This window comes from Drosophila guanche, unplaced genomic scaffold (assembly GCF_900245975.1).
Source record: "Drosophila guanche unplaced genomic scaffold, DGUA_6, whole genome shotgun sequence".
NCBI lineage: Eukaryota > Metazoa > Arthropoda > Insecta > Diptera > Drosophilidae > Drosophila > Drosophila guanche.
The window spans coordinates 2,489,229-2,516,345 of NW_022995752.1; the positions used below are offsets into that span (position 1 = coordinate 2,489,229).

Here is a 27,117-nt window from a genome sequence, read left to right on the forward strand (position 1 = left end):
GAGCAACCCTGGCTGATTAAGCAGCACGAGATGCCCTCGACAATTAAAAGTCTTCAACTACCGCCTGAACCGTGCCCATAGCGTGGTCTCCAATGCGTTGGGTATCGTGTCTAGCCGCCCTGGAAACAGAAATCAAGCTGAACACGGAGCAGCCTGTGATATCCCACGTGTACTTTGCACAAGGGACTAGAGAAGGAGGACACTGACCACATGTCCCTGATTCCGGGCTAGTGGCGCACGAATATCATTTTAATGGAACTTGCCCAGCATCCCATATAGTTGCATGGAAGGGAGAACGTATCTAGCTTCATTCGTGATGGTTTCACAACGTATCTGAAGGCATCAGGTGCAGTGCCCTGGAAAATGGAGGCCCCGCATAGGGAATTCTCTGTATAGTAGGTCAGGAATTGGTGCTGGACCTTTGCATCCGCGGGTCAGTTGGCTTAAACTGAAGGTGATTTTACTAGTAGATAAATATAGAAGTAAACTTAACAATGTTCAAAAAACAAACGCTTCACATGGTATTAGTTACATACTGCTTATCCCTCTCATCGACGGTATATTGTATACTCTTGGGGATATTTTAACTACGAGAATGAGTTCAATGTATATTTACAGTATTTATATTTATTTTCTCATAAATCTATATTTCAACCAATAATTTAACTTGAAGAGGCGTAAATAGGTGGACGCGCTACTTAAATGTAGTAGATAATTATGTGTTAATTTTTGAGTGAAATATTATAACGTTAAAAGGAAATGCTAAGTGTGTTTAGTAGTGTGGGGGGGGGGGGGGGGGGCAGAAGATTTGAGGCATTCTGAGTCGGATCTCAGGTAGGGTATGTCAAAAGTCGACTATCGGCACCTCAAACTTGTCCACGTCTGTGTCGGAGAGATGGTTGTTGGTTATATTGTAGAGTAAAAACCGATGTTCATTTTTTTTTTGAATTATCGTTTTTTTTTTGGTATTTGTTTGAGATGTTCAAAATATTATTACCAAATTAACAAATAGTGCTGAGGGCTTGGGAAGAACTCAGCCCTGGGATGACTGGCTAGCCGGCCGTGCTCCAACACCAAATAGGCTCGTAACAAATATAAGGTCATAAGGTATACACTCCAATAAAAATATGTTTTTATAATAAGCCAAATTGACAATTCAATCGAAATTTATTACTGCTTCAGTGTTAAAAGTCTTTTCAAGCTGGTAATATTAAATAGAACATCAAAATCGTGGAATGGCGTTTAAGACTACGGTATATTTACAGTATATTTTCAAGATTCAATGGTATATTTTGGTATAATTTCGATGGTCTGGCGGTATCGATAATTCCGCGGTCACACTGTTCGTCAGTTCTTCAATTCCGCAATTCGTCAATTTGTCAATAAAACAACGGAAACTAAACTTGGCGGTTGGCGGCGCTTTAAACAATTCCGAAAAGTGGTTTCGTTTATTCCACAGACATCCCTCAGTTCAATGTTTTTTCTGTAAGATTACAATAAAATTGTTACCTTAGTGCGGTTTTTGTTGAAAAATTCCTTTGGTTGTTACGCTCTTCGTCGTCGTTTGTTTTGTTGTTTCTTTGTTTCGTCGGGAATTTCGTGTGAAAGCCAAAACATAACATCTGCAATATCTGCAATCCAATAATAAGGGAAAATTTCCCCGCTACAATGTAATATTTGAATGTTTTCATTTATGATACCCCCTAACAACAACTGTTCCGTGTTTTGTGTGCGAGTGTGTGTGAAGAAGTGAAAATGCTATTGAGGCCAGGCCATAATATTTGTATTGAAATTCTTAGCGAGGGCCACTACTAAATTCGTGGCAAAAGTAACAACAAAAATAATTCGGATTCCCGCAAAGAAATGAACGACGAAAAAAAAGTGAGCGGCTGATTGTGGTTGCTGTTTCAGTCTAGCGTGTGTGGTTTTTGTTATTGTACTTGCTGTCTTGTTCTTGCGCTTGGTTATTCTTGTATTGTTTCTTGATTTCCGTGCTGATGTATGTGGCTGTGTGGCTGTTACCGTGTGTTTGTTCGTGGTGCAACAACTAAAAACGTGAACTAAAACAAATTCCCCCCACGCGTCTCCCAAATCACAGGAGGAATCGTAAAAATCCAGTTACGAAATTGCATCGATGTTCCATCTCCCTTGCTCCTTCCTCCTGCCTGACCTCGGTTATCATAAGTTGCCAAGAGCGAGATGCAGCATATGGTGCTGATTCTGTTGCTATGGTCGCAGCATCCGCTCAAAATTCCTCTTTTCTTTCTCAAAAAATAGCAAAATAAATAAAAATTAAATAAACCTAAAAAAGGCACGCAACGCGAAATTTATTTGGAAATACAACAAAATAATACACAAGTGGATCGCAAAAAGAGTCAATAATTTGGTTTGGATTAAGGTACGTTTTGGCCCGCTACCATAAAAATAGCAAATAAAATTAGCAAATAAAAACCTCAGACGGCAAACAATCTACAGAAAAAACAAGTTAGCTGCTAAGAACCAGTTGAGCGTTGCAGACCAGGCCAGGCCGGCCAGAGTGTCCCCCCTGCCACCCCCTAACGACTGGTTTTTACCTGCCTCCGTCTCGCTAGCGCTCTCCCTCTGTCATACCGATCGTGATCCTCCTTTCCTCTCGCTCTCACTTGCACCGTCATTTAATAAAAGCAATTGCCAGTCGAATCCTCTCTTCTGCTGCTGCTGCTGCATTGCATTTGATACTTTTGATACAATGGGAAGGCAAGGTACACTTTGGGGAAGCTGAAAACCAGGAATCATTTTCATAACAGCTATTGAGCATGCACTTACCTGAGTTACGTTTTAGAGCAGAAAGCCATACCTTTGACATAATTAACATACCCATACACACATCTGACGGTTTAGCTCTAATTCCACATGGCCCTCGTAACATTTGAACCCTTTTCCGAAAGTGTGTGCGTGTTAATGGCCATGCCAACCACTGTGCGAGTGCCTCTTCTCTCTCTCGCTTCATCTCAATTGAGTTCAAAGCTAGTTGCTTTACTAATTGTAGTTGCAGAGTGAGAGGGAGATGGACAGCTGCTCAAGAAACTATTAACTGTACTTTATTTTCAATCCCTCACTCTCCCTCTCGCTCTCGCTCTAATGCTCACTTACTTTGCTCCAGGTACCGTTATGGCAGAGCTCCCAGACAATTGACTCTCCAATTCGCAATGCAATGGAAACAGAAGCTGCCAGATTTATCTGACTTGCGTTTTTTTACAATTTAACGGCCACTAATATACAGCTTTGAATTTGTTTAATTTTTATGACTGAAATTTACCTACCACCCGCTTCACTTATCTGCCCCAAACAGGGGCTACCCCACCAGATTTCATGACTGCAAAACAAATACGAGAAAGTAAACTAATAATAAATCTTCCATCTGGGTTTTCCAGCTTTTAAGAGAAGTGCCTACACATAAACGGTAGTTCGTTCCTCTAGCGTGTCACTTGATTAGCAAATTCTGTCTGGAATGCCCATTGTATCTGTATCTGGGCGTACGTGGCCAGGCGGTACTCACGCGTGGCTCTCTGTTGTTTTCTTATCACCGACAGCTGTCGTGGAACATGCACTACTCTTACTCGTATGTGGTATTCATTGTGTTATGTTACCATACATTATATGTTACATACGTAGTACCTTTGGACACTTTTCGTAAACGATTGTTGCGATCAATCGCGTTTTCATGGTGCTATGGCCGTTTTGTGTTCCCCTACGTTGTGGCTTCGCCGGGATAGAGTCCATAAAGAAGTCTCTTTTATCATTTTGATTGGCGTTGGGTTATCGCTCAATATGGGGAGGTCCACCCCTTACCTACGTTATCACATTGATATGATTTGCTCTTTGGCATTTTATTTGGTTGTTCAGCAGAGTTTTGTACACTGGTAGCTGTTTTTTGTTTTTGTTGGATTTTGGGATTGCACACAAAATCTGCCAACCAATTTAAAATGTAGTGCACATTTTGGTGTGTATTTCGTACGTTTCCTGTGAGTGATAAATTCAGTTAAAAAATCCAACATTAAAGTTAAAGCTCATGTGCAGAGCTCTAATCATATTTTAAATTAAAATTTTTAAGAGCCAACAAACTCGCTTTATCGTTCTCTGTCCCCGCCACCAATTGTTTTGCCATTAACTGTAATGACTTTTGGATGGCAGAAAAAGTCTATTGTTTTTATTACTCCACTCTGGGTACTCGGTAGTGCTAGTTTGTGCTCGTCGTGAATTGACAGTACATCGATCCCCTGGTACTGCGGCAAATTAAGATGGAATGCGAATAATTGAATACATTAATATGGTAATTTCTGCTGGTGGGTCAAAGCTTCAATCAGTCGACCGAGAGATAGAGATGGTGGCGTGAGTGTATCGCGATTTGCTCGTGAGTCTTCCAAAAAGGAGTGGAATTCCTTCAACAGGAGGAATTCTCCCCACTTTCCTCCGGTTTTTTTTTTGTTTTTCGTATTTTCTGACATTAAATTTTGTTTTGCCACTAGGCCATCTCTTGTGCCCCTCTTCCGGCCCGCTCTTTGTCGGCGCTGGTGACGTTTCTCGATGTAATTGAATAGATAGCAACCCACAGAAGCGTCGACGAAGACAGTGTCGTCGGGAGTGTCGGCGCCCCCGTCAACCAGTCAACAGTTTCTAATTAGTTGCGAAACTTTTTCTTGCCTTCTTGCCTCCAATGCTGCTTCTGCTTTTGGCCAGTTTTCTGCCCTGAAAACTTGCCTTGTTGCCGCGAATATTCATTTATTCCCATGGAAGTCGGAAGTTTTCCCATGTCAAAATGCCAAAGCATCGTAAATTTCCAACTGCCATTGTTCAGATTCAAATTCACTCTGCCTTGTGCCTTAATTAACCAACGGAGGAGCTAACCAACGGAATTAGCATACGGAAAATGACTGAGAATATAATATATAGAGAGTTTTGTTTGCAATTTGTCACGAAGGGATTTAAATTGGGTTACGTTACCCACCCAATCAAAACGGAATGGAGTTGAGCTACAATTGTCGCCCCCGCTATATAATTTTGTCTTGATATCGTGCAGTAACTACTCATCGCCCCAGACTGCAATATCAATTATGGAATTATGTGCTTTGAACCTTCCCCGATAAGTGCACATAAACATTCAGTTAATTTTGATGGCTGACAAAAGGGAAGTGGGAGCTCTGGCTAAAACTTAATTCAAATAAATCCTAAAAGCTGCAAAATTGTAGCAAAATTTGTGTTTATCGGTTAGTGCTCCCTGCAATGGATATATGGGTGTGTTTATGTAAATATGTATGGATGGGAATTGTTCATTAAATAAATATCTATTTTGAAATAGCTGCCAATTGAAAGAATAATTTGTAAACAGTTTTCAGTGCGAAATCGCCTTTGAACAGATGGAACAAAGCAACGAAAATTAAATATTTATTTAAGGAACCTGTTTTTCTGCATTTTTCCATCCAAAATAATATTTATGCAGATGGGTACAATCCATAGAGACGAGTCGTAGATTGTAAAACTTATAAATAATCATAATTTGATGCTGGTTCAAGCCTCCTATTGTTAACTGGTTAAATGCACTCTCAACTATTATTATAATACAAATAAATACGTTGGTGAATTTTAATAACACTTTGCCTAGTGCTTAAATATAATTATGCATTATTTTATATATAATTTATAATTGGCCTGACCATAAATGCGTTTTCAATGCAAGGTCGCGGCCATTCCATTGGAGCCACTGATTGTTCAATCGAATGAAAAATATGGCCAAAGTGAATTTTAAATATTGATGTGGTAAGGCTGTGAGTTCAGCGAGCGCGAGACTTGCCTGAGTTTTTCCACCTCAACAAATTGGTTTTCCAATTAGTTTTCTCAACCGTTCAATAACAAACGACAAAACATGATCAGTAGTTGTGGGAACTATATATCTCTGAACTACATCTGGCTTGACAAATGCAATAAACTTTATTTTTGTTTGTATTAAAGTCTTTGGCCAGCGCTCTTCAGGCCCGATAATCATTGCCGGTTTTGGGCTCTGCCCACCGCTGGAAATGTTTATCTTTTTTCGGATTACGAGTATTTCGCATGTGCGTGGCTAAAAATAATTTCAAATTTGCTGCTGCGCCTTCGAGTATCGACAACACCGCAATGAGGGCAATTCAGAAGAGCACAAGCCACAAATACAGAAAAGAATCGGAAAGATAGCGAAGTTTTAGATACCCTTGGCCATAAAAAGAGTCAAATAAAAGTGCAGTGTCTGTTCGCTAATGGGAACTTTGTACAGCCAATTCATAGCTAAACATCTGTTAGAACTCATCATGCCCCCTGGGAGCGAGGGTATTCGCGTATGTGGTGTGGTTTCCACTAATTAGACGAAACAAAAGTGAACTTATCTGGGCAGGCGGGGCCGTCTTCTTGGGGGTCTTTCAACCATTGGGCCTGGCCAAAATAAATCAAGTTTTTGGCCACTTGAAAGTTGTTTGTTCCTCTGAAGCTCGTAAAAAAATAAAAACAGCAAGAAAGGAAAATCAAAAGTGCCCAGCCAGACAGTCATAGTTGTAGCGGAGGGCAAACTTTTGTTTTGTTTGCGGGAAGCAGAGGGGAGGGTAGACGGCGGCTTTAATGGTTCTTAGCCATGTCGATGACGAGACGAGAGTCAAAGAACCAATGAAATGACTTAATGGCCAACCAAATGTTTAAGTTTCATTCGTTAAATAGAAAGTTTATGTACACTCGTACGCTATATACATTGTCTGCTTGATTTATGATTGGGTCTACAATGTTTTACCCATTTAGATCTCATTCAAAACGAACGAAAAAGAAAACTTGAAGAGGAAGAAAATTGAGGCACAATTCGGTCGTGTGCCAAATTCATTTTTAGCTTTCATATGAAGATTTTTTGTTGCTCAAGGCATACATAGAATACATAGAAGAAATCTCAAAATGCACATAAATATATGTATATGTACATATATTTGCTATATATACTGGTATTATATATATATGGGCAATCCGGAATTGCTTACCAAATTAGTTCATCATTCAATGAAAAACTTAAGTAAATACAAATTGAGACACGAAAAAAAACAAGTAGAATTTCATTTGTTTTCATTTAATTAAGAGCGTAGAAAAGGCATGGGGGAATGTTTTACGCTTTTTTGAGCACTTAAATTCAATAAAAATTGATGGGACACCAAAAATAATGGAAATAACAATTCTGCTTACACGTTTTGGAGGCTTAGAAAGGCCAAAAAAATGCTCCGAATATTTGTGGAGCTTTAAGACTTAAAAGAAAATCTCCCTTTTGGCATTATAGATATTCTTTAAATAGAGATTGTTGAACTTTTACAACAGTTCTGTTACAGGCGTTCATTGATCTGCTTCTCAAGCCGCACCACCACCCCTTCCCTTCTTCTCCCATCATAATTGTTGTACATGAAAATTCATGTAGAAAAAAAAAAACATTTGAACGCTGGGGAAACTTTTCAAGAATGAATGAATGCCTGGCTACTGTTTCTCCCAAGAGTTGAATGTTCTCTCGAATTATAAATGCTTGAATGGTTTGCCATGAACCCAGTTATGGGTTTTGCGAATATATTAGTGGACTTATAGATCGATTTTTTGGACAGGGGAATAGGAAGTGCTTTCTGTCCGTCTGTCAACTTAAAAATCAAAGTTCAATCTGTTTGTCGTCTTTTAAGGGCAGCCTTGAACTTTTTGGCAGTGAGCGACAATGGCTCTGAGACCCACAAAGTCGAAAGATTTTAGGAGTATCACCCACCCGCGTTACGCATGACCTTGGGGGCAATTCGTGTTCCACGACGCCTCCGTTTTCCCCATCCACGCATTCGCTTGGCTTATCGGAAGCCCCCAATCAAGGGCGGGCTTTAAGTTTTTTTATTCGTTTTTAGCGTTTTATTTTGCTTTTTTTTCTTTTTTTTTTGATTGTTGTTGGTGTGTTTTTGCTGTTGTTTCTGTAGTTTGCTTATCCATTTTAATGTTTTGTTTCGGTGGATAAGTGCCTCCGTCCGGAGTTCGATAAACTCCCATCAGCAGCAGCAGCAGCAGCAGCAACAGCAATTAGCCCCGCGATTTGCTGTATTTTTTTTATTGCCTGAAATGTAATTGTTGTGTTTCCATCTTCAACTTTCAGATCTCTCCTCTCCCACCCCCACGTTATGGCAGTCGTGCAACAGATGAGACATCACTCGTCGTCGTGCCAGCGATGAGGCATAGCCCCATGCTGGAGCCCAGGTGCTGCTAGAAAGGAGTACCTCTGGAAGCCATCAAGCAACATCCAGAACCCACACACCATATACAAACACACACACACACATATCCCACGGTCCACAGAAGGTAACCTGATGGTTGTGGCCTGCGAAGATGCCTTCAGCGAACACCGAAGACTTGCGGCGAAAGTTTCTAGTTGTCCAGCAGCAGCGCTCGGCCCCGCCCAATCTGGCCGGCGACGGCCACATCCCCGGCACCACCCACGGCAACACACTGATGATGACAGCCACCGCTGGAGCGGGCGGTATAGCTGTGGGGGGAGCAGCTGGCGAACCGGAGCGCACCTATGTGTTTCCGGGCGGGAATCCGCTGATAGGTAGCGTACCCGGCATGCCGGTGGCCAATCCTGCGGGACCATCACGCGGCCATGCGCGATCCGTTAGTCACGGCGGCGGCGCCATTGTCGGGGCCAATGGGCGGCCCATCAAGTCCGCGATGAAGGGCCACCAGCGAGCGTTCTCGCAGGGACAGATCACGGACTCGCCGCCGGGCAGTGCCGCGCCCTCGGGTCGGGGCCACAGTCGCGTTGGCTCCAAGACAGACTTTATCCTGCCGCCGGGACACAAGGAGGAGGCGGTGCGCGAGCCCTCGGCGCCCACCTCGGCGACGGGAGGACGCGGTCACTCCCGCCAGGCGTCACGCTCCGAGTCCATCTACACGCTGCGACGCACTGAGGCGCCACCGTGGTGGAAGCGGCTGACACTCTGCAACTACAGCACCGGTGACAAGTTCGAGGAGCGCAGCTACCGCATGGTGGTGCCCAATCACACCGTGCCACCCAAGACGCCCAAGCGGGAGCATCCCAACGGGCAGTTTGTGGGCAACAAAATACGCACCACCAAGTACACCCTCCTGTCGTTCATTCCGAAGAATCTGCTGGAGCAGTTCCATCGCGTGGCCAATCTGTACTTTATCTTCATCGTCCTACTCAACTGGGTGCCGGCAATCAATGCCTTTGGCAAGGAGGTGGCCATGATCCCGGTGCTCTTTGTGCTGGGCGTAACAGCGGTCAAGGATTTGTTTGAGGATCGTAGGAGAAGAGCATCCGATAAGCGGATAAACAACACCACATGTCGGGTGTACGATGGGTGAGTGATTTATTCTATTGATTAAACTTTTAAACCCAGAATCAGTTCCCAGACAAAATGTTAGACAGGAAGAACAATCTTGACTTTATTTTAAGCCATAATTTGCCAATTTCCCGTTGGCTAAACTACAATTTTCCCCAACTGTTTGGTTAGAAATGTAAGCCAGTGCCAAAAGCCATCAAAGAACTTGACTCTTGTTGACCAATTTCCACATTTCGTGCCCTCCGGCCAGACAGATTTGAACGAGAGACAGTTTGGCTGGTGTGCTCTGAATGCTCTGAACACTCTGCTGAATGAGTGTCTGGGGGGGTCTTTGGTCTGGATTTCCCATTTGGACCACTGGTTGCTCCTCATGCTAATTTTTGGGCCGCCGTCTGTCTGCATGATTTGTTGAACCCAATTTGTGTGTTGCTGTTTGTGTTGTTTTCTGTGTGCTTTAAAACGTGATCTAGAATTCGATAAACAGCCAAAAGCAAACCAAATACAAATGCTAACAAGCAGAGGAAGGGTAGCTTTTGAGGATGTGAATCTATGGATACCCCCTGGGGAAACATTGTGTCTGTGGAAAATGTGTGATAGGTGCTTCGATTTTGTTTAAATTGCTATTATTATTATTTTTTATAGATATTCAAAGACTTATTTGTGAGCCTTATAGTCATAGCTATCATACCCCCCCTTTCCAGGGTACATAAAATAGCAGCAATTCTTTCTGTCTGTAAACTTTCCCTAACTGTCTTTGCCTCTTTGCCTCTTCTTGTTGTTTTCTTCTGCTCCTCTGCTTGGCTCTCTTCTCCCCTCTTCTCTCTTGTGGTGGGGTTGTCCTACATTTGAGCGTAGTTGACGCATACTTTTGACACTCTTTTGCCCTCCCGCAGGCCCTGATCGTTGGAGCCATCAAGCCAGGCAGCGATGCCGTTTGTCAGACTTTCCCAAACCAAGTGACAATTTACTTGCATTGCACGTGTACTTACCGTGTCCCCTGTCCCTGCACCATGCTTCACATTTTCAACAACTCTTACCTCTTGGGATCTGTGCCGTGCCTCCTGGTATCCAATTGTTTTCCGTTTTGCAGTAGCACAAGCCGCTAACCAAGCAGCAAAATCAACACGGAAAACAAGGTAGGTTGCGGGAGAAGGTGAAGTGTAGCAGTCACTTTGGTGGTTCATAGCTGCATTTGGCTTACCTTTTATTGCATGTACCTTCTAAAATAAACAGTTTTATTTTACTCTTCTCTCAAGTTCCCCTGCCTTTAATCTCTCTCTCTCTCTCTCTCTCTCTCTCTGTGTTGTCTCGTGTGTGCCGTGTGCCTCGCTCGCCTGACCAATGAACTTACGAGTGCCTCGTACCCCGTACTCTCGTGTATACATTGTTGTTGCTAATTATATTTGCATTTCCCTATTCTCTTTTACGCCCTTTTGCACAATTGTCATAAAACCAAAACCATAGTGATTTTGTTGCTATTGTTGTTGTAGCTGTTGCTGTAAAGATTTTTGTCGCTTCTGTCTGTTGTTGTTGTTGTTGTTGTTGTCAAGTAGTCCATGAAATGCTTGGGTCTGGCACAGTGGGTAAAATCGGATTAGAAATGGAACGAATTGAGGAGGAAAATGTGTGGGATTGCTAGGCACTTGCGTTAGTGGGAGTGAAAGGTGTGAAATTATGCTGATTATGAGCTCTGCTTCATTGGGTTCCACTGTATATGCCACAAGTTACATGCAAATAAATGCAAATAACACGCATACGAGAGAGAGAGCGAGAGAGACACTGAGGGGCTACCAAATATGGCAGTCAGCAAGAGAGGAGCCATGACTATCCACAGCTGACTCACAGCTCGAACTTCTGGCCAGCGTTCAGAGTGGATTGGAGTACAGGCCTCCATTCCATTCCACTGTGGAGTGGAGCAAAAGTTTCCAGTTTAACGGCCCTGACCATCCAACTGACGCCACACCCTCGCCTCTACCCTCCCCACGATTCGAATGTTGTCCACAAATCGAAAATCATGAATTTTATGGCAATGCTCGAGAAAAATGAATCACGAGTGCAAGTGCGACTGCGAATGGGAAATGTGAATTACTTGCGGTGTTTACGAATGACATTTACTTGGCGAACAAATTAAATTATTGGATAAAGGTTACAGCACAATATATTTCATTATTTGGCAACAATTTCTTACCAAAAAAATCAGAAGAAAAAAAACAAGAGATTTCTCTCTTCCTTTAAAGTTTGTGTTAATTGCAAGCAAATCGGATTCGGAATCGTTTCTGGATGTGCTAAATTATTGATTGAACCCACAAATTGTTTGATGTGTTAAGAGTCTGCGAATTTAATTAGTGCCCAAAGAAATTTAAAAAGGAAATTAGTCATACAGGAAGTTGTGAACTGCCCCCAAGAGAGATATTTCTGCGCCAAGTAAAATATGTATTTGCAATCTGCAAAAAACAGTTAAACCAGGAATGTTTGGGTGATTCAATCCAGTTGCAAATGCAATAAGGATGTAGAGTTTTATGTACATCTACTGTTTTTTACTTCTAACTATATTTTTGATAAGAAATTACAGCGATTTCACCTGAAGAAAATCCCCCCTTAGACATTTCCCATCATTAGGTCAAGCTCCACTCTTTGCTTATGTTTTCCATCTGTATCTCCTAACTGTGGGTCTCTCAATTGCATCGAATCAAGTCAATTCCCACTGATTACTGCGGCTCCTCGGCATTCTTATTGATATGCCCTGCAAAAGGCATGACTTGCTATGGCTTGAAAAGTACAATAAATTCATTGGAAAAAAATGCCGCACCCCCCACTTCCTCACTCGAAAGCTTGTCTGCCATCCGTTTTGTGGTTTCTGAGGGTCTTATCACTAGGCGGGGACGAGGTCACAGCACACTGAAGCTATTTGTGTGAGGGAATTCCATGAAAAGAATTGCATTTATTGTGCGATCACCCAGCTTATGCAAGGTCTTATGTAACCCACACGTACGAGTGTATCTGCTGACGGATCCAAGAATCGTGCCAGAAAACGTATGGAAACTGTAAACAACAACAAGAAAACTTTTTCCACTCTTTTTTTTTAGCATTTACTTGAATTATTTTCTGCAAAACTTTCGCTATTCGCATGGCACTTCCATTACTCTACTTTTGTTGCCTTTGAACTTGACTTTCTTGCCCTTTGGAGGCAAAACACGTGGTTATACATTGCATAAGGCGCCAAGGACTATCTATTGGATGATTAATGAGTCTCCCACTGACATTTTGTATTCAATTTCCGACACGCTCCAACCATTTTCCTTTAACCATTATTTGGTGGGAAATGCCACGCACCTTTGCTCATTTCCCTTTATTTATTTGGAATAACTTTAGTTATAAGTAAAATGAAGGCAGGTAGGTAGGCTTATAGTCTCACCAGATGTTGTATCTCTCAGCCCAGGTGCTGTGTCAAGTGTGCACTTTCACCGAAACTGCATGAATATATTCGCAGCAGCTGAGACAAACCTCAGGTGGTAATGACTTGGCAGTGGGGCGGAGCCACTTTGCTGCTCCTCTGTGTGATTCTTTTGCATAAAATATGTTTGCCCCCCAAGGTTGTGGGAAGAACAACTCGTGGCGCACGAGACAGAGAGAACTAACCTTGAAAAGCAACCGTAAAATGTTCGAATGTCCGAAATGTAGCTGCTGTGTGTGGCTCTAGCACCAGATGATAAATACCGATAGTTATGCTTTACTGGGGCGTATCTATTCTTGTGCCCGCTGATCTTCACTCCTACGCTTTTGTGGGTTAATGTTTGGCTGCAAAAATAATGGTTTAATGTTTAATGTTTATTGTTTTGCGGAGCAGCTCTTACAGCCTCTTAATGGGGAGGTTTGCCTCTCCAAACTCTGACATTGAAAATGCTAAAATACAGCAAACACACACACAAAGCAAACGGGTTTTCCATTCCCCGTAGCAAACCGGTTGGCAATCATCGTCTGGCTTCCATTCGATGATGTCTCAGTCGCAGTCTGCGTCTCTGTCTGAGGAGACTGACGTTTGTCTAGCAAGAATCGCCACTCTGTGGGGCCTAAACCTGATCTGCAGCAACATATCCCTCCAACCATTTGCCAGCCATCTAATGGCCATGTTAACAAACCCAAAGACCATTAACACCATGGCTTCATGGCTATCCATACTCCATACTCCATGCTGCAATTGCTGCTGCGGCTGTTGGTCAAGTTTTTCAATACACTGCTCTCTGCTCATATCTTGTGTACTCGTTCGTACTCGTATCTGTGGCGTGGTCGTATCTCTGAGTTGGTCGTATCTATGGCTTGGCCGTGTATCTATGCTCTGGTCTTGCAGTGTCACTGACTTGCGTCTTGAGTTTGGGTTCAAGCAAAGCCATAGCTCAGGCTAGAGTGTGTGTTGCTACCAGGGACAATCGACTGAGCAGAGTGGATGTACAATAAGTATGTGAAAATATTATGTGCAATGGACATAGATTTCTGTTGGGTTCAAGGTGCTTACATTAAGACGTATTGAATATCGAAAAACATCACAAATTATACACCAAAAATGCATAATTACCGCTGTAATGCCTCAACATTTTTGGCTATTAATCATGGAAATAAAGCGAATCGCGTTATTTATTATCTATTCATTGAAACACATGCTTCAATCGTTATATTCTGAACAATCTGCAGGGTTTGTTCACCCATAAGTTCCCATCAGAGAGTGTGCCATACTTTAGATAATATTTTAGCGAATGCCAGTGACACAAATATCTCTGGCATTTGTATCAGTGAAGAAATAACTTTCAATAGATCACGTATAGAAAATGGAAGAATTTCAAAGAGATGGAAGGGCAGGAATACAGAGAATCTGTGCCAGGAAGGATAGTTATTTGATTAGCGGAAGCTCTGGGAATTTAATCAAAATTATTACTGGAAACTACTATCTACCCAACATCTAATGGTTATCTATGAAAACCACTCTACTATGTTCATATTTTCATTGCCACACTTTAGAAATAAATTGAATTAGTATGCGACGAGCACTAGTTTGCTTTTTGTGTTTGTCTTTTTGCGCTCTCAGGGATTTCTTTAGAAATAGGAAACAAATATCAACGCCCAAAAGATCACTTGAATGGCTTTGGTTGTTTTGTGTGGTCTGGTCTCTGGTCTGGCATTCAGCTGTACAAAGAATGCGATTGTTCCCACACACAGCAAAACTGGGAAATTGTGTATCTTATTTGCATGGAAGATGGAAGATTGGAGGCTGGAATCTCTTTACCTATCGTTTGCCTGCGTCTTGCCCTGCCACTTGTAGAGCAATGCCAGAGTGCAAATTCTTGTAGAGATAAGCGTAAGGAGTCTAGTCTGTTAGATAAATATGTGCGTGATAGATATCAAATATCTACCTCAAAGTCACAAATTGTTTCTCCCTAAAGCAAAAATATCGACACATCAGACAGGCTGACAGGCAGAGTTCAAGCTCACTGAGAAATATGAGACACGGAGGAGGAGACTCTGTTTTGGTCAGTGGCACATTGTGTTGAATGGGTTTGAACAAATACACTCGTTGCCACAGAGAGTTTGTGGCTTGTATGTGGCCTTTCCCAATAATTGACCTTCTCACCTCCCACCAGTCTGCTGCCCGAAGCCGTGATAATTGTCGCATGTGGAGTGTGTTCCCTCGTGTGGCGAACATTCCATTGAATGTGTGTGTGTGTGTGTGTGTGGGGGAAAAGTGTATTATTAATAATTCATTCAGAGACGCAATTGAGCGAAATGAACAGCCGATGGACACAACAGACCAGACCACACAGCAGTCGTGGCATATGTAGGCCAATTTTCCACCTTCATTCGCGGAGAGGAAACTGAAGTAGAGGGCGATGGTTGCGTGCCACAGGCTAATTACATGACCAAACTGTCTTTTCATTTTCATTTTCATTTGGGAGATACCCGGCAAGTCCATTGTCCGTCCAAGCGGCAGTTTGTGCTCCATTGAATCGAACCGAATCAAATCGACGCCTTCCTTTGCAGCCACAGCTCCTCCTCCTCCTTTGGTTTCTCCTTAATAATGTTTACATGATTGATTCATGCGCGATGGCTTTTAGTCAAGGCAATGAAGCACAGAGAGGCACGCAGGGGCACACACAGATAACCCAAGCACCACCACTGGAAGGCGTATCTAGAGCCACGCCTCCACCATGATTATCTCCATGGCCTGCTTGCATGTGGGTGAGTGGGTAAACTAAACTTTAAAAATTGATTATAAAACTCACTTGCGTGCTCTGTTTGTTTACTGTTCTATCATTTCCCCTCCCTCTACCGCTACTGCTCTTTCCCCTTCCGTCGTTCTGCCTTTTTCCCTCTAGTTTTCTGCTTAAGGAAATGGCCTTTTGGGGTGCGCCTTTCCTTTGAGTGCATTAACAGCAGGAACAGCAGCGCACAGCTTGATAGACATTGCAAGGACGAGACCTTCAATCTAATGATGTGTGTGTGTGTGTGTGTGTGAGTCAATGGGAGCTTTTTCTTTAATGAAATTTACCTTGAAAGTCTGTTCCACTTGGAAGAACAATTTAACTTTGGATGCGAATGACGTTCATGCCGCAGCTGTTTGAATTTTCTCCATAAACCTGCCTTAACCTCTTTAGCCTCCAACCAGAGTCGCTTTAACTATCCACCCACTTAATAACTAGTTAAACAACAATATGCCAGAGTGATTTATAATCCTTCAAAAAGTAGACTTTGTCCACAGAAACTTTTGCCCCAAAGCCGCAGCCGCAGCCGCAGCCGTTCCCTGTACATTCCCTGTATCTGTCTATGGATATCTATTAGACCAATTAGAGAGTGAAAGAGAGAGAGAGTGAAAAACCTCTAGGCAATACGAAGGACAGTGGCATAACGAATAAATATGTGTTAATTTACCCAAACCCACAGTTGTAGGGCACCCCATACGTGCCCAGAGGACGAGTAGATCTAGCCTGGGAGCTACCTCACTGTGTGCGCTTTATCTTTCGAGGTTTTATCTGTTTTTCTGTTTCTGTTGTGGGGGCATGGAGCCTTATTAAATGTTGAATTATTTATGCCTGAATAGTTTAAGTGGGGGAGACCGGGTAGTGTTTACACAACCTGAAGCCTAATGCTTCGTTGGGTTTTAGGGTTTTGGGCCACTAATTTGTTGTCTGTACGTGGTGACTACAGGGACTTTGGAGTGTTGTCCGTCTCTATCGCTGCCCCACGCATATTGTTTACTCAGGGACTATGTGCACAAATGCCTTTTAAATAACTAGAACCTTGCCTTGAACATGCAAGAATGGAAATGAATGAATGAACATGGGAATATTAGCGGTTGTTGGTTTGTCGGCTCGAATTTTTCCTCTATTAACTCACTCCAGTTAGCTGCCAGAAATCGCTCGATTACTGATTATGTTTTTTGTTTTTTTTCTGGCCATTTTATTGACTCGTGTGAGGGGCAAGTCATGCGCATTTCTTCTGGGGTAACTTCTGGCCGCACGTTTAACGAACTTTAAGTAAATTACCCAGCTCCGTGCTCCCTGCGACTAGTCTCCCTGCTCCCCCCCCCCAGTGGCTATAACATGCATGACCCACATTTGCCACATAAATTTCCATGTGCAGTGGCATGGGGAACGATGGCAAAGAACGGCGACGACAGTGAGGGCAGAGCACTAAATAATCAAATGGGAAGAACCAAAATGGTTCAATGCTACACTGAGCACAATTCTCTAAAGAAAACGATCAGCGCACATGAACCCCCTTGACCCAATTGATGGGGGCACATGAAGATTACATCATTTAATCAACATAAATATAGCAACCAACCGATCTAACAGGGAGACTGCAGTTTTCATGTCTTATCTGGCAGCAAAACTTTGCTAGAAGATTTGAAGGGCGAAGGTTTGGATTGGGCAAATCCCCTCTATCTAGAGGTAAAGCCCCATCACTACTCAACCTACATTACAGCGAGTATTACTATTATACAGATACACACTCTGCATTATCTAGATAAAATGTACACAGTGCAGTGAGACAGCAAAACTACATGGAGATCCATTCAATGGATAGACCGACAGACATATATTTAATAATGCTTTAGGCCAAGATCGGAATCGTTTGAGCAGGGGCTGACAGGGGCAAACACGTGTTAAATGCCACTTGCAGAGGCAACAACAGCCACCAGGCACCGTCTGGTGGGAGTTGCCTTTAAATGCCGCTGACACACGCATCAAAGCCTCAGGATAGGATTTGGATTGGGTCTGGAATTGGAATTGGGTTTTGGTATAGAAGGAGGCGTCACTCACAACAAAACTCTGAATTGGAATAGAAATGGGGGAAAATTGGGTTGAGGAGTTTGCGTGAGTTTCACTTTTATGCCGTGGCAGCTCTTCTTTTTTTTTTGCTGCCACTTCTGCTGCTGCTACTTCGTTGAGTCAAAGTAAATAAGCGAGCAATCAACGTGCCCATCGTCGAGTTAAACTCGCATTAATTTTGCATTTTGCGAAAACGCCTAATAAATCGAGTCACCAAGTGCGCCCTCAGAGAGGTAATTGCCTACACCCTTGGTGCCCCACTGCTCCACTGTGCACCGTCACCGGCACCACCACCACCTCTCGTGCCTCATTAAAGATTCAACAACTTGGGACGCCTTTGCTGTAAATATGAATCGCGATGAGGGGGAGGAACAGCGACAGGCCCTGCCCCCAATTAGAGGATGACATGCAACAATAGAAGCAAAAGTTTACAGACATTGCATTATCCCTGGGTCCTGGCAAATCACCCACCCACGAGGGGAGGTCACGGCAGACACTGCTCGAGTTCTGCTGAAAACAACTCTGAATATTGCTCATTTGATGATAAACAGATGTCACCTTCATTACACACTTCGAGACAAACAAATGGAGTTCCGATCTGTTTCGTTTCGATCCGGGTATGTCGCATTTTGTTTAGGTTTTTTGTATGGGAATATGATTAATGAACGTTGGTGGAGCTGGCTCCGGCTGTGTCTGGTCGCTGGTCAGCGAGCGGGTATGACTAACACGTGACCTAAAAATCTTACAGTGAAAGTAAAAACAAAAATACACACACGGAATATGGCAAAAAAATAATAATGGTTGCGGGAAGGGAGCAAAAACTACTCAAATAAAAATAAAAGAAATTTAAATAAATAAAAAAAGGAACATGCAAGCAGCAGAAAGTATTCAAGAGACCTTAAAGACTGCAAATATCGTAAATACAAATTTATATAAAGAGGTTTAGGACCAGAAAAAGGTTTATGACTATGAGAAGTTTTCGCCACTAGAAAGTACATAAGTGCCAAGCAGAGGGGGAAAAGTCCTTCCATTAGTAAAGAAAATATTCCTGCCACAACTCTTCCTTCGAATGGGAACTCCAGGTAGAAGTTTCACAGATTGATTCTATAAACAATCAGCAACAACATTTAGTATACAAAAAAAAGCGATTCAAGTACAATTGTGAAGTTTTCATCACTATTTATCGTACAGTAAATATCAACATTATTGTCGTAGGCGTTTAGCAGTTCCCAGAAATAAAGTAACATTTTGTGTGCCAATAAATCTATAGTCTTCCGATTGGAGATTGTATATATAATAAAAGCCTGAACAATACAGGTTTATGGGAGGACTGAATGAATGGCTGGGCATGTCGTCATATCACAGGAATAAGCCATTTCACAACAAACGAAATCAATAAGTATATAGACCAGGTGTTACGGGGTGTACGAGGTAATATCTTATCGAGCAAATTTTGTGCAGCAGATAATGAAGTAAAGGAAAATAAAAAAACGAATACAATTATGGAAGCAACTGCGACTGTGACTGTGGCCGGGAGAATGCATTGTGGAGCACAACGATTGGCTGTCCATCTGTCTGCCTGTTGGGGGCCATGTTAACAAAGAAACAGTCAATTAGAGAAATGCAATCAAAAGACCAGCAAAAGGCAACTGACAAGACCAAAGACTGGGGCCAAGCCACCGAGACACAGAGAGCGGACCAGAACAAGAACTAACTTGAACAAATATAATTACATAGAACCCCAAGAGCTCCAGGGGGAAGTGTAGAAGTGGAGAAGGAGCAACAGGGGAGCGTCTCTGTGTTGCGTTAGAATGTGCTGCAATCTGGCTAATGACCCAATTAAAATGATGGCAAAAGCTTTCACCACCGAATGCTCCCATGCCCAGGGAATAATGCAGGATAGCACAACACAGAAGACATGAGACAGGAGTATGGCAGGTGTATTACTTTGTCTCCGCTGTGGCCGTCTGTCTCTCTGACTGACTGTCTGTCTGTCTGTCTGTCTGTCTGTCAGCCAAATGTCAGGCCATGTCATAACACAACAGAACAAACAGAAAAACAGGAACTAAAGTGCAGTCGTTGATGGTCAACATATCTGATACCCTTTGAAGGGAAAACCTGAATACGCGACTCTGGCTGCGGTCCTAAAATTACCCCTCTTTAACAACACTTTTTTTATGGAAAGTACTTCTTTGGGTGCCTTTAAAACACCAGCATGTACCCGCCGCTAACCAAAGGGTACTTTTCACAAACAATCTGGAGGCGAAAGCAATGCAAGGACATCGCCACATGCCACATGACACTGACAACACAACAGAACAACAACAGCCACAGCAAAGTGTGACAGCGCAGAGAGAGTGCCAGAAAGGAGGAAGTGGGTGTGGTCAGCAAGGTCAGAGGATGAGATTACATGGGGGGCAAAGGCAGTTGGGGACACGCGAGTGTTGAAAAATTACACATGTTCCAACCATAACAATTTGGCTTTCGCCTGGCCAAATGAACTTGAATTAAATGGGAATATTGTGTGCCATGTCCTTGCTCAACCGCAGGACTCGCTGACTCTTTTTAATAAATATCTAAACAGCGTAAAGCAGAAAAAGATGACGCCATGGCCAGCTAGTGATATCCCAAACCAAGGCGACTTTATAAAAATCATCAAAATGAAAGCGAATAAAATTTCCAGCATGACGCAAAAAAAGAAAAAGGCCGCTGCTGCTACTCCCCTTTCTTCTGTGTCCATCATCATCATCATCTTTCGGCCAAGGTCGAGGGCAGAGCGGCGGCTTATTATTTAGCAATTTAGTTGTTACTTTAATAACTAACCCACATGCGAGACCCGGACCAGACCAGACCCACTACTGCCCCCCTTTCATACATTAAATGTGTGTATTTTCTGTGTGGCGTGGAGAGCACTTTTCGCTCTCTGTTTGCTCAAATGTCCATCAGTCGAGGCAGCAACTCCCTCGCATTACCTTTCAACTCACTTACTGACTACTTTCCCTGACAACTACTACACATATTCCCCTCACTGATCCAGTGCCCTGCCCCATCCCGGGGTCGCATGTAAATTGTATTGCGTGGCCCATCAATGTGTTCATTTGACAATAATTGGAGACTTGTAGGGGCAGCCCTCGGGATGGCTATGACGAAACATTCATGAATATTGTACATGGGCTCTTACATGGGGGGGATTATCTCTGTTCGTCCGACTATTTACTCGAAGTACATTAGCCCAAAGGACATGGGCACGTGCCCATCTACATGCGGTTTATGACATTTTCATGTTCAAGGATCCTTCACTGACATTTCGGGAGCCTTTTACATGTTTGATTAGTTGAATATTTAAAGCGGCGAAACTTTTGCTAGAACTTTAAACTTGAAAGCGAAATTCGACAAATGTTTGGCGGCCGCTTTGAACTTCAAACTCATCGATTAATCATGTTAAAACCTTTTGCTCAATGGCACTTCACAATTAATAACAATCTTGCAATCCTCTTTCCAGTGAGACGGAGCGCTACAAGCGTGTGAAATGGCAGGACCTGCGTGTCGGCGACATTGTCCATCTCTCAAACAATGAGACAGTGCCTGCAGATATTTTATTGTTGCGCAGCAGTGACCCCCATGGGGTATGCTACATAGACACCTGCGATTTGGATGGCGAAACGAATCTGAAGCGTCGCGAGGTACGTGATTCGGGCTTATGTCTGTCTGATAAGTAACATTCTAAATGATATACATTTTGCCTGCAGGTTGTACGTGGCTTTGAGGAGAGGCAGAGCATATTTGTACCTAGCAAATTTGTTAGCCGCGTGGAGGCGGATGCGCCGACAACAAAATTATATAGATTTCATGGGGCCTTAATACATCCAACTGGGGAGCGTGTGCCCATATCGACCGAGTGCCTTTTGTTAAGAGAAAGTAGACTGAAGGTAGGGCTTACATTTTTAATTTTTAATTATAATCAAAAGAATATCTTTTAATGCTTTGTGTCTTCAATTTCCTTATAGAATACGGACTATATCGAGGGTATTGTGGTCTATGCGGGACATGAAACAAAGTCAATGCTGAATAATAGTGGTCCAAGGTACAAGCGCTCCCAGGTGGAACAGCAAATGAATATTGATGTGATATGGTGAGTGCATGAACCAGCTCAATCTTTGCTCTTTATATTAAATTTCCTGCTCTTTTTTAGGTGTGTGATAATACTGTTTATTTTGTGCATTGTTGGGGCCATCGGCTGCACCATGTGGCTGAGTTCATTTACAAATTTTCCCGTCCCGTATCTGCCTTTCGAGGTGAATGCCAATCTCGAGGGCATGTGGACCTTTTGGACATACATAATTATACTGCAGGTGATGATACCGCTGTCGCTGTACGTCACCATCGAGCTGTGCAAGATCCTGCAGGTCTTTCACATTCACAACAACATTGATCTGTACGATGCGGACACCAACAAGCAGACCGAATGCCGTGCCATGAACATCACCGAGGAACTCGGTCAGATCCAGCACATATTCTCCGACAAAACGGGCACCCTCACCGAGAACAAGATGATCTTTCGTCGCTGCGTTGTGAACGGTGCGGACTACAACCACCCGCCCTCGGAGCTGGAGAAGATGTACTCGAAGCCGGGTGCGCCCGCTCCTCCACTGGTGCCGAATGATACGCTGACGAATGACATGGCGCTGCTCACGCAAGGATCATATCTGACGCCACACGCACAGCGAATACAAGAGTTCCTCGTGGTGCTGGCGATATGTAACACGGTGATTGTGAGTGCGGCACCGCATCGGGATCTGATGAATGCCAGCGGCATCATTGAAGTGCAGCAGCAGCAGCAGACGGGCTGCAGTCCGGCGAACCTGAAGCACAACAAACAGCGACAAAAGCTGATGGCTAGCAGCACGGCGACCACCACAACGACGACGACAACCATATTGAATGGACAGCCACAGCAGCAGCAGCCGGGATCCATCCCAGTGGATCGTTATATGCGACTGGCAGAGTCACGCTCCGTGACGCCTTCACCACCGCCCAATCTAATCTTTGCAATGCCCGCACAGAGCCATCAGCCCACGCTGTCGCCCATCAGCAGTTCGGCGGAATCGTCGCCCAACTCGGAGTCGGAGTCGCCATCACCGCCCATGAAGAGCAAGGCGCTGTCCAACAGCATCTCGCCCACGGGCAGGGCCAAGGCGGCCATCAACTCGAAGATAACGAGCATAGCGACCTTCCTGAATGCCAAGACCCAAGGGAAGCGTCTGAAAATGACGTAAGTGAAGTGAACGAGACTTTTATCAATGGATTTTCTCATAATTTTCCCTTTCTTACTTTCAGTTCAACGAAAACGGAGAACATCTATAGAACCGCCGATGGTCGTCCTCTGTACGAAGCCGAGAGTCCAGATGAGTTGGCTCTGGTGAATGCTGCCTACAGCTATGACTGCTGCCTGCTGAATCGCAGCCCGAACCACATCCTCGTGAGCATGCCCACGGCCAGGGCCACCGTCGAGTATGAAATACTCAAGATTCTGCCCTTTGACTCGAGTCGCAAGTGCATGTCGATTGTGGTTCGTCGCACGGGCACCCAGGAGATTGTGCTCTACTGCAAGGGTGCGGACAGCACGATCATGCCCGTCCTCTCGCCGTGTCCGCACAACAGCGCCGAGGGCATACTGCGAGAACAGACCCAGCAGCAGTTGGATCGCTATGCGCGCGAGGGTCTGCGCATTCTGGTGATGGCCAAGCGCACCCTGAACTCGGCCGACTACACGGACTGGTGGGCGCGGCATCAGGAGATTGAAATGTCGCTGGAGAATCGCGAGCGCAGATTGCGCGACTCCTTCGCTAAGCTGGAGAGCAATCTAACGCTGCTGGGTGCCACGGGCATTGAAGATCGCCTGCAGGACGGTGTGCCCGAGACGATAGCATCGCTGCTTGCGGCAGGCATCTCCGTGTGGGTGCTGACGGGCGACAAGCCCGAGACGGCCATAAATATAGCATATTCTGCCAAGCTTTTTACACAGCAAATGGAGTTGATCAAGTGAGTAAATACGAAGGGATTTAACCCAAAATATGTGACTAATTGGATTGATTTCTATGCAGATTGACAGCACGTTCTCGCGATGCAGCCGAGACGGCTATTAATTTCTATCTGACGGATATGGAGAATGCCAAATCCACATCCTCAATCGGCTACAGCCAGACGCTACGCAGAAAGCCACGCGCCTTGGTAGTAGATGGCAAAACATTGACTTTTATATTGGATCCCAAGTAAGTTGAAGTTTATGCAGCTTTCAGATATATTACTTAATTGATATTTTTCAGATCCAAATTGATTTTGCCATTCCTACGACTGGCCAAGCGTTGCGCTTCTGTGCTCTGCTGCCGTTCTACGCCACTGCAAAAGGCCTACCTGGTTAAGGTCGTCAAGGAGGAGCTCAATCTGCGCACACTGGCCATTGGAGATGGCGCGAATGATGTGTCCATGATACAAATGGCCGATGTGGGTGTTGGCATCTCTGGACAGGAGGGAATGCAGGCTGTAATGGCTGCCGATTTCACGCTCTCTCGCTTTCGGTACCTGGAGCGACTGCTGCTCTCACATGGCTATTGGTGCTACGATCGTTTGTCGCGCATGATACTATATTTCTTCTACAAGAATGCGGTATGAAGTACTCGATTAATGACAGTTTAAACTTTGTTTTCTTATGATTTGATTCCTTTTACAGGCCTTTGTATTTCTGATATTCTGGTATCAATTGTATTGTGGCTTCTCTGGCTCTGTGATGATGGATCAAATGTATTTGATGCTGTACAATCTGATATTCACATCACTGCCGCCACTGGCCATTGGTGTCTATGACAAGCGAGTGCCCGAGGATTTGCTACTCAAGAATCCATATCTCTACAAGAATGTAAGTTTTAAAGGCCTTCAACTTGAGCGTTGATTGACTTTGGTTGTATTTTCAGGGTCGCTTGGGCGTTGCTTACAGGCCTCACGACTTTTGGTTGATTTTACTGGATGCACTCTATCAGAGTCTGGTAATTTTCTTTGTGGCGCTGTGCGCCTATGCCGAGAGCGATGTGGGCATCTGGGAGTTTGGCACAACGATCACAGCCTCCTGTCTGTTTGCCAATTTGGTGCACTGTTGCATTGAAATACGTTCCTGGGTACGAGGTGCTTCCCCTGCTAATTATTTGTTTGCTAATTTATTTCATTGTTTCCTTGTAGACTGTGCTGCATGTCATATCCATTGTGGTTAGCCTGGCTTCCTTCTACCTCTTCTCGTTTGCGTACAACTATTGGTGCGTCAATTGCTTTGGCCTGCCCTCCACCTATTGGGTGATATTTGTGTGCATCTCCTCCGCTGTTCACTGGCTTGTGATACTCCTATCGACAGTGGTGGCTGTGCTGCCACGGTAAGACCAGAAAGACTGTCCCCCACCTGGATAACTTATAACTTACTTTGTTTATGCGTTTACAGACTTATATTGACAACGGTGCGCATTTCGTTGTGCCCCGATGACAGCACCAAGGTTCTACTGCACAGCAAGCGAGAGCGCAGCAGAGGTGAGGGTTTGTTAGTTACTTGGTCGCGCTCCACCTCAGCCTCATCAATATATAGGTAAAAAGGCACAAAATATGAATAGTTGATACCTTTTCCTGCACGTCTCTTGAGTTGTTTTTGCTGCGTTTCTGAGTTTCTTTTATAATTTTGTGTCTTTTTATTTGTACATTGCTTTGATTTACCCCTTTGATTAGACTTTATGGAAACTAAATGCTGTTTTTATTGCTTTCAGAATCACCGATTATGGGTCTAAGAATCAGATTATAACAACGATTACCTGATCGAGCGCCAAAACAACTCCCTACGTTTCACTGCAACTAGAAACCTTACAAACAAAAAAAACACATGTGTGCTTTCAGTCTAAATATGTGGCCTTTCGACACCGATTAATAATACAATGTTATGTTAGTTAATTATGCCCTTAGTTGACCCGTAGATTAGTTGTCACTCGCCCCCCTAAAAGCAATTAGTCTAAAATGTATGAGTACTTAGTAACAAATTGAATAAGATTGTTTAGCTAATGCATAGATTCTGTGGAAGGAAGCACTTAGGAATCAAATAGATAACCAGCAGTCTTGGTTGGAATGTTAACTAGAAAGCAATGGCACACCCCACCCCCCCTATGTCGTAATTTATATATTTATTTGTATATAAGAACCCGATCCATAACCAAGGCTAAAACCGCTACTTATTGTTAAACAAAACTGAGAAAAAATACACTGCTGCACTGTATTTTTTTATGACTACAATGATTATGATTACTTAACACCCCCTCCCCCACTAGCAACTAATTAATATAATATAGAGTATATACATATATCAAACACACAACGGAAATACTTGACAATTCAACAAAAAACACAACAGAACTAAGTGCTGCAAAATGCTAGTTTAGTTCGATGAAAAGGCTGTGATTCTACACTCATGAAGAAGGATATACCTAAGCATAAGATACAGTATATATATACAATACAAATACATACCTTAAACCCCAAACAACCCTATCCTACCTATGTATATATAGTATGTATATGTATATGAATTCAAGTATTTAACAGAATTGTGTTTCTCCCCTCTCAGCGTCTGTTCTCCTTGTGTTTCTAGTGTGAAACAGAACAGTCGATTTTTTACTTTTTTATCTAAAGTCCCCACTACCTAACGACTACCACTAACCAAATAGTATAGTATACTATACTATTTAATACTATACTATTTAGTATAGTATACTATACTATTTGGTTAGTGCGACTACCCCACTAGCCCTGCCCCATCCTTACTATTATAATTGTACGTACGACGGTTAGAATCCAATTGTTGTAATCCATTAGTTGTACTACATATTTCAACCAGATTTGAAAACGTTAGCTGAATATTTACATACATTGTTGGACAAGCAAGAAATCATTAAATGAAATAAATGTATATTTACCTAAAAAATAAACGAGAATTACATGATATTAGTTTGAATTTCGCGCCAACAGTTCCCATTGTGAATTGGCAATTGTGGTCACTGCTTTACTAAGGGGCTTAACTAAGTAAGTAAATGCCATATTTATTTATTTTAAATTCTTCATCTAATGCTCTTTTGAAGCCGTTTTGAGCTGTTTCAATTGTTCGCTTCGATTTTTGTCAACAGAAGATAGAAATATATATTTCGTTCGAGATGGGAGTATCAGTTTGGTTGATTTTCTGGTATATTTTCTTCTGATCTGAGTACTTTTCTGTCGAACAAAAAACAAGCATGATTTTTATCATCCCAAATTCGCTCGACCAAAAATGTAGCGTTATGATTAAACGGATTAAACGGACGGGAAATTTACGACCCAAAATATACCGAAAAATGTCTTAGAAAAATACCATTCAG

At 43.2% G+C, this 27,117-nt stretch overlaps 1 protein-coding gene across 3 annotated transcripts; it reads left to right on the top strand.

Annotated features, from left to right (window-relative positions):
- Window positions 1–1,366: 1,366 nt before the first annotated feature.
- LOC117587932 (probable phospholipid-transporting ATPase VA) lies at window positions 1,367–26,682 on the top strand. 3 transcript variants are annotated; one of them, XM_034278919.1, is made up of 15 exons: window positions 1,367–1,485; window positions 2,278–2,398; window positions 8,156–9,380; window positions 21,186–21,366; window positions 21,433–21,612; window positions 21,691–21,815; window positions 21,876–22,955; window positions 23,021–23,725; window positions 23,788–23,955; window positions 24,010–24,349; window positions 24,414–24,599; window positions 24,655–24,855; window positions 24,917–25,104; window positions 25,170–25,310; window positions 25,486–25,534. In XM_034278919.1, the coding sequence occupies exons 3-15, from the start codon at window positions 8,386–8,388 to the stop codon at window positions 25,532–25,534; spliced, it is 4,539 nt and encodes a 1,512-aa protein (XP_034134810.1). In that variant the 5' UTR covers window positions 1,367–1,485; window positions 2,278–2,398; window positions 8,156–8,385. The 3 variants fall into 3 exon arrangements, with proteins under 3 accessions (XP_034134810.1, XP_034134811.1, XP_034134812.1); XM_034278920.1 differs by lacking the exons at window positions 1,367–1,485; window positions 2,278–2,398 and having other exon boundaries at window positions 8,386–9,380; window positions 25,486–26,682; XM_034278921.1 differs by lacking the exons at window positions 1,367–1,485; window positions 2,278–2,398 and having other exon boundaries at window positions 8,386–9,380; window positions 25,170–25,255; window positions 25,486–25,542.
- Window positions 26,683–27,117: the final 435 nt, after the last annotated feature.